The 16,065-nt window shown below is 38.7% G+C and overlaps 1 protein-coding gene across 1 annotated transcript in view; it reads right to left on the bottom strand.

Annotated features, from left to right (window-relative positions):
- The window catches only part of APBA1 (amyloid beta precursor protein binding family A member 1), a 49,614-nt gene that overhangs the window by 15,822 nt on the left and 17,727 nt on the right, over window positions 1-16,065 (bottom strand). The window contains exons 2-4 of the mRNA XM_077816411.1: window positions 15,067-15,168; window positions 10,970-11,009; window positions 8,770-8,915 (exon numbers count right to left, since the gene is read on the bottom strand). Of these exons, the coding sequence (XP_077672537.1) occupies window positions 8,770-8,915; window positions 10,970-11,009; window positions 15,067-15,168 (288 nt within the window). The remainder of the gene's footprint in view (window positions 1-8,769; window positions 8,916-10,969; window positions 11,010-15,066; window positions 15,169-16,065) is intronic.

Below are 16,065 nucleotides of genomic sequence, written 5' to 3'. Positions count from 1 at the left end.
TGAAAGTAGCAGCTGATACTGAAATGTTGCTCTTTAGTTACAAACAAAATCAAACATTTCAGCATCACTTGCAGTAACCCTTTACCGATTATAAAACATATTCAAGTCTGGTAAATGTAAACTACTGCTAGTGGCAATGTGAACAGGATCATGCTGAAATCTTTACACTAAAGTATTGTCACTGGCATTCAGAGAAAATAAAACTACTCTGAAATAGTAACGGCTGCATAAATAGAAAAAACCTTAAAATAATGCCTCAAGTTGGCATATTTTTCTAACTGTGTTCAAAAACATAGCTTCTTTGCAGTCAAAATTTTTCAATACTGCAGGGCACTAGGTCTCACAAAAGCAGTATGCCTGTCACAAAGGGAAATGAAAAAAAAACTGCTTGAGTCAGAACTAGGTAATGCAGATATGGTACGTGAAAGGTGAGCCAGAGCAACCTCTTATGCAATTTGTGATTCTGTTCTTGACTTAATGGAAGCAGCATCAGGACCGCTGTCTTATTTGACCTTCTTGGAATACTATTTTCAAACATTTAACAAAACCCTAATGTAATGGCTTAGAATACACATTCATGTTTAAGAAATGATTAACACTCCAGAGAAGGTGAACATGAAAGGGGCTGGAATCTGTAGCTGTTAAATAAAGGGAAAAAGTCCATGAAAACTAACACCAATATGCCTTTTATGCAAGAAACAGTATCAGACAAGCTCAGTCATACTATACAAATAATTCTAGCTACATTAGTCAAGCGGTTCTTTTCACACCATTATGAGTAAAATATAAGACAACCTTAGTCTATACTTAATATTCTTTAATAAATACACTGAAGACAGACAAGTCCTAAGTATTTCATTTGATTGAGATGTATTTGGTCTATTTATGATTTGTTTACAATTAAAAAAAAATTAATTACCATTATTTTTAAAAGAAAGAGACATTTTGCTGCTATATTGACTACCAATATCTGTACACATTTTAATAAACACTGTATCTATTGCAGATTGTTAATTATTTGTGCCAGAGACTGCATCTTCTTATGTCTTGTAAGCACACTGATGGCACTTAAATAATAATAATGGGTAGGCTTTTAAACAATCCTCAAATATGGATTGTGTCAATGCCTTTCAGTAATGGGGTCAACTGGTATTCAAAAAAGTGCAGGCCTCCTACACAGATCAAATCTGCTGGTGAAATCTAAATTAATCACTGTTTTTTCTCCAGGCTGTGAGATTCATCCTCTTAGTCCAGATGTTAACAACAATTAAAATCTGCTTAGGTTGGGAGGATGGCTAGCTCCGGAGATTAGTAAAGGGACTAACAGAACCTTTCAACTCTTAGGTCGCACAGTCAATTCTATCTCATTCTGGTAATGAACGAAAGTCTTGGCTAACAAAGGCCAAATCCTGAATACACCACCTGCTGTAGTTTTAGTTCTGTGAATAGCTCTCATTGACTACTAGTAAGGTTTTGCATAACTGGACCTTTAGATTCAGAGGTCAACAAAATTATTACTTGATGGTCTCACCCAGTTCAGTGGACAGCTGTCTGCATCACAAAAACCACCATCTTGCTGAAACTACCTTTGTGGCAGTCTCAGCAAAGAATTAATAATAATTCTTAGCATTTATATAATGCATCTTAGTCTCAAAGTGATGTGCAAACTAATGAACAGAGTGAAATTCATCCTTGTGCAGAGGGCCCACACAAGGTCTGGTTTAAGAGTAGCAGCCGTCTTAGTCTGTATCCACAAAAAAAAAAAACCCAGGAGTACTTGTGGCACCTTAGAGACTAACGAATTTATTAGAGCATAAGCTTTCGTGGGCTACAGCCCACTTCATTGGATGCATTGAATGGAACATATAGTAAGAAGATTATATATATCTTATATACACACACACACACATATACAGAGAAGGTGGAATTTGCCATACAAACTGTAAGAGGCTAATTAATTAAGATGAGCTATTATTAGCAGGAGAAAAAAAAAACACTTTTGTAGTGATAATCAAGATGGCTCATTTAGACAGTTGACAAGAAGGTTTGAGGATACTTAACGTGTGGAAATAGATTCAATATGTGTAATGACCCAGCCACTCCCAGTCTCTATTCAAACCCAAGTTAATGGTATCTAGTTTGCATATTAATTCAACCTCAGCAGTTTCTCGTTGGAGTCTGTTTCTGAAGCTTTTCTGCTGCAGAATTGCCACCCTTAAGTCTTTTACTGAGTGGCCAGAGAGGTTGAAGTGTTCTCCTACTGGTTTTTGAATGTTATGATTCTTGATGTCAGATTTTTGTCCATTTATCTTTTTTACAAAGGTCTGGGTATCACTTAAGTTCCATCCAAGCTCTATTTTGAGGGCTTAAGTTGTGCATAGGCCTGGTACATGAAGATGAATTTTCCCCACAGGGACTGAACTGACCTATCATCACTAGAAGTGGTTCTCCCAGGTCAGGATAACAAGGGGAGGTTTTCACTGTACCAGCTCACATTCCATCTACCTACTCAAGCATCTATGCTGTGCTCACCACTTGTATCAGAGCCCCTCATGTTGCCTTTGTACTATGAATAAATAGACTTTGTTCTCCAGAGTTGTCTCCCCATTACCTTTCATTAATACTAAATATACTTTTAAAATAATTTTTGTTCTAAAAATCTCCCCTAGTCAACCAGATGTTCAAATGGATGACTTCAGTGTAATTCCTGTTCTTTATATCTAGACAGAGGTTTTCTGTATTATTAAAGATACTCTATGAATCCATATTTCCTTCTGTGTAATCATAAGATGATGGACCATTGCTGGACAAGAGTAAATGGAAAAGTGCCTTTAAGTGTAAAATAGGAACAACCTCACCAGGTCACCAATGTTAAGATGAATATCTTTAAAGCAATGCTATGGTATAACCTGACTGAACTTAGCAGGGAAAAAGCCTGGGGGGAAATTATTTCTATATATAACAAGAAAGGTACATGAGCAAAGCAGAAGTGTGTCTGAGATCTGCAAAATCTATCTAAGGACAAGCTGAGAAAATGTGTGGTCAAAAGCCATCTCTCTCTACTACAGGAAAACTTTATCAATGGTCATTAAACAAAAAAGAACATTTTCAGACCTGGGATCCTGAAGCAAGGCACTGACTTCAATGGGAGCTCCATGAGCTCAGCACCTTTGAAAAATCAGGCTGTTTATTTATGTTCCTAGCTTCAGGCACTTGAGTTTTTAAAAAAATAGCCTATCAATTCACAATTTTTGTTACACTTTTTAACAGGAAAAGACATCAGGAGATTCTGGATGTAGGTTAACTACAGGATGTTCAAAATGCATTTGCCTTTCTACTTTAATCAAATCTTTAAAAAGCTGTTTTGTCTGTCTGGTATCGGTGTGTGCACATAACACTTTACTGCACTAAACCTGTCAGTGCTATAAAAGGAACAAGGAGCAGGACACACACTAACAACAGTTTCTAAATGACGCTTCAAAATTTTGGGCCAAATCCTTCCATGACCACAAAAGAAATGGGCAGCAGAGATTCAGGTGGGTCATCTGTCACAGAGAATCTACAAACGAGCCAGGATTTCATGGCAAGAGCCAGGGAAGATAAAATATTTCTAAGGAATCTCAGACCCAAAACTACTTAGGGCTTTATATAGATTAACATCACCACTTTAAATTTCACCTAAAAATAAAAAGGGAGCCAGAGTAGCCATACGGGCGCTGGTGTAATATGTTCCCTGCGGGTCAGTCCTCTGTACAAGCAGCCAATAGTTTCTGAAATTCCCTTCAAAGCTTGTCAAAGTTCCCACGGTCCCATGTTAAAGTCTTAAGTGAGTCTTAGATGGAATGAGAGCCTTTATGTGGGCCTCTACACTGGAGCAAATGTCACCAAAGTGAGTAACTGTGTGCCTATTTACTTGCTGGCATACAAATACCGGGCCTGGTGTTCACCATGGGCAAGCCAAATAGGTACCTCAGTACCAAGTGGGTTGTATGGGGTATTGGGCAGAATTTAGCCATAGTTAATATTGTATTTTAATTATGAATAAGAACACCAGGAAACAAATATATCTACAGAACTATTTATTTAAAAATGACAACCACTAATAAATGTAATATTTTTACATTTCATAAATTAGTTATAATACAGAACTTAAGAACTAGGGAATAAAAAAAACATCCTGTGGAGAAGGAACTATGTTAACTTTGAAACTGTACAATGAGATGCTGGTATAGAATAAGTATGGTTAAGCATGGGACAAAGGCCAAAAATAAGATAAGCCATTGGCTGAACAGAGAGACACAGAGGCATGAACTCCTGAACAGAAGCTCCATCCAGACTTCTTGTTTGGAACTCTGGAGGGTTTTGAATTTGAAGGGTGGCTGGCTGGCTCCTGGGAAAAGGGGAGCAGGATCAGAGAGGAGATTGGGGAGCTAGATTGTGGATTTTGAAGAGATCTGCAAGGTCCTCAATACAGTTAAGAAAAGCAGCCAAGATTGTCCAGTATTTGCGGGCAAGTGTCCTGAGAGGAAGGTTAGAGGAGAAAAAGGACCATACCAGCAACCCAGACACATCACTGTTGAACAAGGAGTGACACTTCCATTCATAAATTGCAGTAAAAATATAATGTTTCCCAGGGTGGGAAGGAATAAGAATGATGCTCTGAATGAAAGTTTCTGCAACGACAAAGTATTCTGAAAAATCAGATCCTAAGGCATCTTAAATTGGACATCCACAATTAGTGAATACTTATGACCTTAATCACTCTGTGCTTCACGTCCCCATCTGTAAAATGGGAATAATACCTCCCCTTCATCTCACAGAGGTGTTTTGAATTAAATAATGTTTGTGAAGCACTAAGATACTGTATGGATCAGTGCCATGGAAAAATCTATAAGGAAATTAATTCTGTCTTCAGAGAAAAATTTGAATAGTATGCAGTAAATAAGGCCTAGGGCCATATACTGAACAACAAGGAAAAAACAAAATATTGAATAGCTGCTCATTAAGTACATACCATTCAAACTGAACACGGGATGAGGCAGGGGTCCTGTGGAAAAAGTAATATGTGATCATATAAATAAAGACTGAATCATAATGTGTACACAAAAGGGTGGCAAATAAAGGTTGCACAGATAATCTTATTTCTGGCAATTCCTAACTTTTGAGTGCTTACTTTTGCAACCTTAATAATGTTCTTTTAACATAGTTTGTGTGCGTAATGTCCTAGGTTTATAAAAAAGCAAAACTGAAAAGAAAAAAAAAAAGAGAGGGAAATTCCATCATGCAAGGTTGAACCTTTTGATCCACCACACAGACCTCTGCCACTTTTGCACATGGAGTAACAGATAACAGCAGCAATTTGTCATCCTCTGTGTAGACTAGTGCTAGAGGGGGATTAGAAACACACTTTTTCAGCGGGCTTCACAGAGATTTGCTCACAGCAGAGGAACAGCAAGACTCAGGAAACGACAGTTACCTTTTTCTCGTAACTGGTGTTCTTTGAGATGTGTTGCTCATATCCATTCCATTCTAGGTGTGTAAGCTTGCCACGTGCACCGGTGCCAGAAGTTTTTCCCTCAGTGGTATCTGTAGCGGACTGGCTCTGGTGCCCTCTGAAGTGGCATGCATATGCCACGGTATAAGGGGCACTGCTGGCTCCCCCCACCCTCAGGTTCTTCTTGCTGGGAACTCCAACAGTGGGGAAGGAGGGCGGATTATGGAATGGACATGAGCAACACATCTCAAAGAACACCAGTTATGAGAAAAAGGAAACTGTCTTTTCTTCTTTGAGTGCTTGCTCACGTCCATTCCATTCTAGGGGACTCCCAATCAGTACCACCACAGGTGGGTAGGAGTTCACGGACATGTAGACTGCAACACAGCCCTGCTGAACCCAGCATCGTCTCTGGCCTACGGGGTGATGGCATAATGAATGGTAAACATGTGCACCGAAGACCACGTTGCTGCCCTGCAGATGTCCTGGATAGAGACATGGGCTAGGAAGGCTGCCGAGGATGCTTGCGCTCTGGTAGAGTGGGCTTTCACAATCGACAGCGGTTGGGCCTGAGCCAGCTCATAGCAGGTACATATGCAAGAAGTGATCCAGTTTAAGATCCTCTGAGAGGATACAGGAAGGCCTTTCATTCTTTCCACTACTGCTACGAAGAGCTGAGTCGATCTGTGGAAAGGTTTGGTGTGCTCCAGATAGAAAGCCAGCACACGTCGAACATCCAACACGGGTAGCCGCCTCTCCTGGCAAGAGACTGTGGATTAAGACAGAACACTGGGAGGATATCATCCTGGTTGATGTGGAAGGAGGACACCACCTTGGGCAGAAAGGCTGGATAGGGCCACAGTTGAACCTTGCTTTTGTAAAAACAGTATATGGTGACTCCAACGTGAGGGCCCACAGTTTGGAGACCCTCGCTGAGGTAATGACCACCAGAAAAGCCACCTTCCACAGAGAGGGAGCATGAGGCCAAAGGTTCAAAGGGGTGAGCCTTGAGAGGACCAGGTTGCAATCCCATTGGGCAACCAGGTCTCTGATCGGCGGGAAGAACCTTTCCAGGCCCTTCAGGAACCTGACCATCATGTCATGTGAAAACACTGACCAACCTTGAACATGTCGGTGGAATGCTGCCATGTGAAGCTTGATGGAGGAGAAAGTGAGGCCCTGATTATTCAACTGGAGCAGGTAATCCAGGATGGATTGGAGAGATGACTGGGTTGGACAGATACCCCACTCCACCGCCTAACAGGAGAACCACTTCCATTTAACCTGGTATGTCGCTCTAGTTGAGGGCTTCCTACTTTCCAAGAGAATCTGCAGCACCTGACTGGAGCAGGCTTGCTTCTCTGGGTTAGCCATGCAGCAGCCAAGCCATGAGGTGAAGCAGGGTGAGGTTCGGGTGCAGGAGCCAACTGTGGTCCTGAGACAGGGGATCCAGGTATTTGGGCAGTAGCCTCGGGGTGGCTATGGCTAGGTCCATAAGCGTCCCATGCCAGTGTTGGCGAGGCCACGCCAGGGCGACCACGATGACACGAGCCTTGTCCCTCTTGATCTTTTGACAGGACTTTGCTGATAAGAGGGATTGGTGGAAAAGCATACCGCAGATCCCCTGCCCATGCCAGGCTTGGGCATGCTCCATTGCTCAGTGTAGTCTCATCAGCAACAGGAACTGTGAGAAGGTGAAGCATGCTCAATTAGGACAAAATCTTCTGAAATTGTAGCTGTTAAAATCAAAGCTTCTACTGAGCATGTGTGAACTGTGATTTTTCAAAGGCTTATAACTTGGCCCTATTTGGGAGGACTTTCATAGAGATGGCAAAAGGCTCATACTGAACAGAAAGGCCACTGTTCTGCCAAATTTCAAGTCCCTACTCTAAAGCATGAGCAGGGACACTAGAGCTTCTCAAAGAGAAGTCACCAGAATTTTTTAACATGACCACAACAACATATTTTTCCCTAGCTTCATTCTCAGAAATGATCAAACAGTTTTGGCTGAAGTTTTCCAGAAAAAAATTCAGCTTGAGGCAGAATTTCAGCCCAAGTGAAAAGAAAAGGAGTACTTGTGGCACCTTAGAGACTAACCAATTTATTTGAGCATAAGCTTTCGTGAGCTACAGCTCACTTCATCGGATGCATACTGTGGAAAGTGTAGAAGATCTTTTTATATACACACAAAGCATGAAAAAATACCTCCTCCCACCCCACTCTCCTGCTGGTGAGTAAATCTTGGCAAAATTAGAAGCAACTAAAAACAGAGTCTTATTGTGGGAAGTGTTGGGCAACCTTAATAACAAGTTGCACTACCAGCACCATTTACAATGTTATCAAACACATCCTGTATTGGGTGTTCATTATTTTGGATACCAGCGACCTGTGAACGTTTTGATATTGAACTGATGAAAATATATTTTCTGATCAGATATTTGGTAACTGAATTATTGTAAGCAATATGAAATACCATTATGCAGCAGTGGAAAAAGTGTCTCTCAAAACTACAGCATCCTTTTAGAAAAGTATTTAAGAAACAAAGCACGGCACAATACACATACACACCCACACACGTGAGACTTAAGATTATACCCAGTGCTGACAATGCAGACTAGTACTAGAAGGGTCCTGCACTTTCAGAACTACCTTCCTTAGAATGAGACAATCAACTGTCCATCTCAGGTGGCCAAGTGGAAATTAAAGAATTTATGGCATCTTCAGTTTCAAATTAGAGAATAAGCCTGGTGACCTGGCCAATATTTATTCTTTTACCATAGGTTCTGAATGTCCAAGGTTTAATGTCCGAGGTTGCATGAACTATTTCTTACAGCATTCTGGCTGCTGTGATTGCCTACGCGTGAAGTGGTCTGAAAACGGGTATGACTGTTAAAGTAGCATAACTTTCACCGAATGCCAAATTAGAGCATAGGCAAAAGCAGCATACACAGTATAAAATTTCCAGCTAAACCTATTTTCTCACATCTTACATCTATGATATAACTTACACCACCATTTAGATCACCATAAGCTTTGATGACTAGACTATGAAAGGCGTACTGAACCAAATTATCCAGTGAATCCTCCTTCCTGCTCAAGTCCCAAGACCAGACTAAACAGATCAGATGAATCTCTTTCAGAAGAAAGGATAAACTGGCACCTAACCTTTGAAACAATATGTAACAATAAGGGAGGAATACCTAGGTAAGCATGCAACACCTGCATCTGCAGTCTGAAAACACCAAATCACATGAACAGCAAGATACATTCCTCACCTTGATTCTGCTAACAGCTTCCTGAGCCTGCATCATTCGCACATTCTTGGAGGGAGTTTTGTCAGAAAGGAGTTGAGTGGAGCCAAGGTAATTGGCAGCAAAAATAATTCCATCAATTAAGTCTTCAGGATCACAGGGTCCAGGAACTATAACACAGAAAACCAATTGCTGAGCAAAATTATGTTTTACCATGGAGAGAAACAGCACTTGCACTACTTAGCCTGCATCTGATGGCTATAAACGCTGCTCTGAGCTACTTAAGAGTTAGCATGAAGGCAGGACAACCAAAACGTTCAATCAAGGCAAACAAAAACACTGAGCAAAGTACTTTCAACATCTCTACAGTAGAAATCACAATTGCTCATCCAACCTGCCTCCCACAATAGTTTGCTCCATGAGGCAAGGTTAACTAGAGCAAAATAAACAATGTATTTTCATTCCTACAAAAATACAAAGCGTTTTCATTTCTCTCTCTCTCTCTACATCCAACATCCTTATGTTTTTGACTAAGATAATCATATCTTATCATATCTTTAGCTAGAGTCTAAAATAAAAAGAACAATAGGAACATAAACTCAGTATCAACCAACAGCACCTCTATTATTCAAGCACGGACCATAATTGGAATGATGAGCAATGGAATCTCCTCAGAGCATTTTATAGGTATGATTTTTTCCCCCAGAGTGGAGTTAAAATCGGTGACATCACATTGAAAAGTATATAGTTTTATGCCAGACCTACTCACAAAAGTCATATGGGGGGATTGATCTCTTCAGGAGGGATAATTTTGATTTAGATAAAGAAACTCTCTTTGCTATAGGCTCTGAATCTAGATGTGCCAAGTCAGGGATTTATGCTTGGGCTAATACATACTATTGACTTGGTCCTGCAAGTTGCCATGAAACCTCAACTCCCATTGGTGTCAGTGCAAGCTTATGATGCTAATCAGGAGGCACTCAGTCCCTTGCAGGAAGAGTCCTTATAATATCTACATGATCTATGGTTTTTCAGACTGATCACTTTAAAATTGAAGGAATATTCTCCCCTTGGACATTTCATCTACTAGGAACTGGATTTTTCTCTTTAATCTCTTTGATCTCGAAGGTAGCTTCATGTAACACACTGCTTATCGGTATGCAAGAAAGAAAAATCTGGTTTCAAATTTAATTAAAATATACATAGCATTTACTTCTGCGAGAATTCATTTTTGTATAATTATCAACATTTTATTGTCATAAAATTTAAAGTAGTGACATTTTATTTTTCTTATGAATATGGAAAAAACCCACGCTGAGGACTTACAGTATCTACCTCAAAGACTGAATCAGCTTTCTGAAATTCTGTAAAATGTATTTCTATTGTACAGCCTTCCAAATACAACATATTGGAAAACAATCCAAGGAATCCCAAGACAGAAATCTGAGGTTGGCTTCAACTCTCATCTTTATATAAATCAAAAGGCCAACTGCAAGAGTTTTAAGGACAAAGTAGCAAAATTAACTTAGAATTTCCCTGCTTGTTCCATGCTATCATTACCTTTATATTATTTATATTTAATGGCATGCAGCTGAATATTTATGTGTACACACAGAACATACAAGTATGAATGTGCTTATGTTAATTCTAGTGATGGGTGAACCTCATATATATAATTTAAAAAAAATTATTTATCCACTGGACAGGTACAGCATGGGCAATGGACATTCCCCACCACCACCACCACAGCCCTGCCAATAAAGCTCAACCCTGGAGAGACCATTGATGTTTTTACTTTATTTTAAAGCCAAAAGGGACCATTATGATCATCTAGTCTGACCTCCATCCTTCGTCATCAGAGGGTAGTTCAGCCTCAATGCACATCCAGTGTGTTGTGAATTCCAAGAAAGGTGCTATGGATTACTGAAAATTCCAGTGGTGCCTTATGTGATGTTGTCACCCATCCCTTAGGAACTGGGCTGGGACCACTAATGAAACATTACAAAATAAAAGATAATTACGCTTTTCTAACTTCCAAAAAAATAGTTCTGGGGTTTGGTTCAAATTCTGGATTGGTTCATATTTGATCTAAACAAGTTCACCCAGCCCTAGTTAACATTTACCTTCACAGTTCACAGACTTCTTGCATTTTTACTTGTACAAAAGAATTCTATTATAATATGGACAGTGTTATACATTCAAAATTATATTTTTCACTGCTTACCTTCAACATAGGTTGGGAATGAAGCCAAACTTTTTCTGGACTGTAATTAAGACAAACAGGATTTCAAACAGAACAAAGCATGCTCAAATATGCATTAAAAATCGTTCCATGCAAAAACAACAAAAAACAATAAAACCCCCAAACATAGTGACAGTTAATTAGCAAAGGACAACTGACAGCTTATTAGGAAAAATTTTAAATATCAGCAATTATTAAGGAGTTATTATCCTGAAGTGTAATCTATATTATTATCATTTTCATATATTAAGCAGTTCTAGCTGGAGTCTGGTACTAGACAGCACATTTCTGAGTGCCAAGAGGTGCTCTGATCTATATAGGAATAACAGGAATAGTGCCTAATAAATCAAATTTTTAAGTACTTGGAATTCCAAATTAAAAATAATAATCTGGGAATATTTAAAAGGACTTGCAATATTATCAAAAAGAACAGGAGTCCTTGTGGCACCTTAGAGGCTAACAAATTTATTAGAGCATAAGCTTTTGTGAGCTACAGCTCATTTCACTGGATGCATAGAATGGAACATATATATATATATACACACACACACACACACACACACAGAGATAAGTTGGAAGTTACCATATAAACTGTGAGAGGCTAATACAGATTAACATGGCTGTTATATGTAATAGCAGGTTTCAGAGTAACAGCCATGTTAATAGCAGGTTTCAGAGTAACAGCCATGTTAATCTGTATTCGCAAAAAGAAAAGGCGTACTTGTGGCACCTTAGAGACTAACAAATTTATTTGAGCATAAGCTTTTGTGAGCTACTGCTCACTTCATTGGATGCATTCAGTGGAAAATACAGTGGGGAGATTTATATACACAGAGAACATGAAACAATGAGTGTTACCATACACACTGTAACGAGTGATCACTTAAGGTGAGCTATTACCAGCGGGGGAGGGGGAAGGGGGGAACCAGCTCTCCTGCTGGTAATAGCTCACCTTAGGTGATCACTCTCGTTACAGTGTGTATGGTAATCCCCATTGTTTCATGTTCTCTGTGTATATAAATCTCCCCACTGTATTTTCCACTGAATGCATCCAATGAAGTGAGCTCTGGCTCACGAAAGCTTATGCTCAAATAAATTTGTTAGTCTCTAAGGTGCCACAAGTACGCCTTTTCTTTTTGCGAATACAGATTAACATGGCTGTTACTCTGAAACCTGCTATTACATATGTTTGTGACAAGAATTTTAGAGAAACCAAGGATTGCAAGATGTTGATATGCCTAACCCTAATTCCACAATGAAATAGATCAGCATTCACTCCACTGATTTCTCAATATAATTATACCAGTGGAAAATCAGTGAGAGCTCAGGATCAAGCCCAATATCTCATATGAGGTGCAAGTACTTTTGAATATTCACTTACAGTACATAGGAAATTTATTATCCTTTTTTATGCTGAACAATTTACCCGGTATTATATGTATATAAAAATGTAAACCAAGCTCTCAGTCAGGCAATTGCACCTAAGTGGCAAGAAGATGGACTAAATGACCCAGTAAATCTTTTCCATTTCTTACTACATAGATTTTCTGAGTAGTAGTATTTTACAATTTATTACACTGGGCTTGTTATAAAAACAGCTCTTGGTGGCAGAAAAAAGGTTAATCAGGGCATGATATAAGGATATCAGGGCAACATTGAAATACTTGCTTTCTTCTTCTGAGAGATAAAGCCAACAGAGGACAAAGTTGTCACTGAATAATGGCCTCCTGCTGCTAAACACATTTAAGGAAAATTAAGTGTTGGGAAACATTTATTGTCAAAGCAGGAGAGGCTGCCCTGAGATCATCCTGTCTATTACAATGACTATTTTTATTAAACCCATGATACATGTTGATTTTGATAATTTTATCTGATTGCTGTCAGTGCAGTACACAACAGCTTGACTGGCTGCATTCTGACAGGTACAGAGACAGACCGATTGTGTGGTTCAGAAAACAACAAGTTTATCCATGCAAGTGCAGTTTGAAAATATACATTTTTCTAATTAACAGACTCAAGGGCTCAACTGACTGTCTGAAGTTTTATTTAGTTAGTTTTAATCAATTCATGTTGGTAAGCCATCCGGGAATCTGATTGCCCCGCAGAGTTTCCTTTTGGGATAAAGTTGAGTAAACCAACATCAAATTAAATGTCTAACACATTTATTAACTGCAACAATGTTAAAATTAAAAAATAAAATAAAAAAAATCTTTAATTCTAGTAGTTTTATTTGGGAATCTTTTGGTACTAGAAATAACAGGCGGCATCACCTGATGTCACTTAAACACAGAAATATGTATCTTTAAATCCTGGTGTAGAAAATATAATTTCATAAAAGAACTAGGTAATGTTTGTTGGATTTGTTCTGTTCAACAAGACATTAGATTTCTTTAAAATTAAGGTTTTGTTCAGACATACAACTATTTCCTATAAGCAAAGAGGTTTACTCTTACTATTGCTATTTGTAAGGGATGTACAGAAGAATGCAACGCTGATTTAAAAAAAAAAAAAACCCTAAGAAATTACTTCTGCAACATATCCTACTATAAAAACTGGTTTATTACCCTGATACTGTATACAATCCAATGCTCAAAACTAAAATGGGTAGCATTTTATTTCATTAACACCTGGACTATGACTAATGATGTCTAATAACTGTTAGTAGTCAAAAATGGATTATCTGACATTACTAAATCTGTACTTTAATGAAAGCCAAAGACTATAATGAGCAAAGAATATCACAGATCAAAGCACAAAACTAACACTCTCAAAGACTTTGGTATAGCTTTAAACCTTCTGAAAGCCATCACCTCCCAAAATGTAAATAAAGATTTAAAAAATATAATTCATAAATCATAGGCCTATCCTTTTTCTTTGTCAAATTTGAAACAAAGAAAAGATGGATATGACTATTATTACTTGGAATTTCAATTCTCAGCCAGTTTCTGTATCTGTAGAAAACTGACCAGTGCATAGACACTACAATACAAATTGATAGTTAGATGGTACCTGCTTTCTACAATTGAAGTTTTTCTTTGTTTGCACTGTATTTATTAAAGTTAGAAATTAAAAAACGAAGATAACTGCAATTTTTCTGTTCGTATAGTTCCCCAGGCACAATATGCAAAGACTAAATGCACATGATAAATTTTCCACATTCTCAGTTGTCCCACTGACACAAACAGGACTATTCACAGTTTGTAAAGTTAACCATGTACAGGTTAGTCTTCGCATGATAGAGGCACTTTTGAGGGTCCAATGTCAGAAACTCCTGGATTCTATTCCCAGTCCTGCCACTGAATCACTGCCTGCACTTGGGCAAATCACTTCACATTTCAGCGATTCTACTTCCCTGCTGATGAAACAGGGAGCAACACTAATAGGAACAGCGCTGTATTAATATTTATTTATTTTGGCAGGCCTATCATCCTGACTAAGACCATGCCTACACTTATATGCTTATAGAGGCACCGATGTACCAGTTCAGCTGTGCTGCTGTAAGATCATTTGTGTAGCGGCGATATGCTGACGGGAGAGCTCTCCCGTCAACAAAATAAAACCAGTTCAACGAGCAGCATTAGCTATGTCGGTGGGAGAGCGTCTCCCTTTGACATAGTGCTATGCACATGAGCGCTTATGCCAGCAAAATTTATGTCGCTCAGGGGGTGTGTCCTTTTCACACCCCATGAGCGACAAAAGTTCTGCTGACATAAGCGCTAGTGTAGACATGGTGTAAGAAATGTAACCTCCTTTGTAGCAGGACACTCTGTAAAGAGAGGGAAAAGAAAATATTGCCTCTCTTGCCCCAGTACAGAGGGGACATTGGCTGCTCTTAAATAAATCAACTCTCCTAAGCCTGTTACACAAACATCACTGCAGGAAAAAAAAAAAAAAGCCATCAGAAACAGCGGTGTTAAATTAGGGTTTCAATCAGAGACACATAACATGAGGGAGAACAAAACAATAACTTATGCCAGTTTTGTTTTTTTCATATACAAGGACGGGGAAGAAGAAGAAGATATAAAGACATGAGCAGTAAGTGGAATAGGACTGTCTCTCTTAACAAGACCGCACTCTACCTCTTTATTACTGGAGGGTTCTGCTGTACCACAGACATCTTGGTGATGTTGCCTACTTGACGATTCAGCACCACGGGGTGAAGAGGAATCAGGAGATGGAGACTAGATATGGTAAGAAAAGAGAATTAAATAAAAAAACTGAGTGACCACTGTAGAAATCTCACTCTGTTTTATTTGGAAGTAGGAATAAGGGATTAAAGATGAAAAACATAACAGCAGCCAAACACTGTTTACATTGTTACAGCCTCTGTTTCCTATGGTAATGAACACGCAGAACTCTCAGTATGCCACTGTTTTTTACCTCAATAGTTATATGTTTATGAGGAAAACAAAATATTTTATTTGTCCATAAACTACAAAAGTTGAAAATTGAACTAAAATTAAATCCAGGGTAAATAACATTCACCAAAAAAGCATAACATGAAAACATAATTTTGGAAGCTGAAGGGGAAGGGAAATTATGATGTTTGGCATGAACATTTGTGACTTGCATTTGATTTTTCTTGTCAGCCATTCAATTAAGTTGCAATTACAGCACATCTCCCCACACAAGTAGTGTATGCAAACAAATTATCCAATTCGCTTATTGAAGGCTGCAAACAATTCAGCCTAATATTTTGAAAAGAAAAAAAAAAACCCAAGAAAAAAATGCATTAAGTCAAGATGGAAATTGTTACGAGAGAGGAGTGAAGAAACCCTGAGGGCTTGATCAGAAAGTGGGGGTGCAACTTTAGTAAGATTATTCATCTTGAACTTACAAGTAGCAAATTTAAAGAGTCAGATACTGAGTCCTAATCTGCCCCTTTAAGAAGCAGGTGTATGTACAATTGCTCAGGAGCGATTTGCCAGAAGGGTTGGCCTCAACTGAACAGAAGCAGGCTTCCATGGTTGCTTCTAACCATTCTTCAATTACCTTAAGAAACTAAATAAAATAATAATAGGGCTGTCAATTAATCACAGTTCTCATGCGATTAACTAAAAAAAATTCATCACGATTAA

This window comes from Eretmochelys imbricata, chromosome 5 (assembly GCF_965152235.1).
Source record: "Eretmochelys imbricata isolate rEreImb1 chromosome 5, rEreImb1.hap1, whole genome shotgun sequence".
NCBI classification, from domain to species: domain Eukaryota; kingdom Metazoa; phylum Chordata; order Testudines; family Cheloniidae; genus Eretmochelys; species Eretmochelys imbricata.
This window is presented reverse-complemented; position numbering and strand designations above follow the sequence as displayed.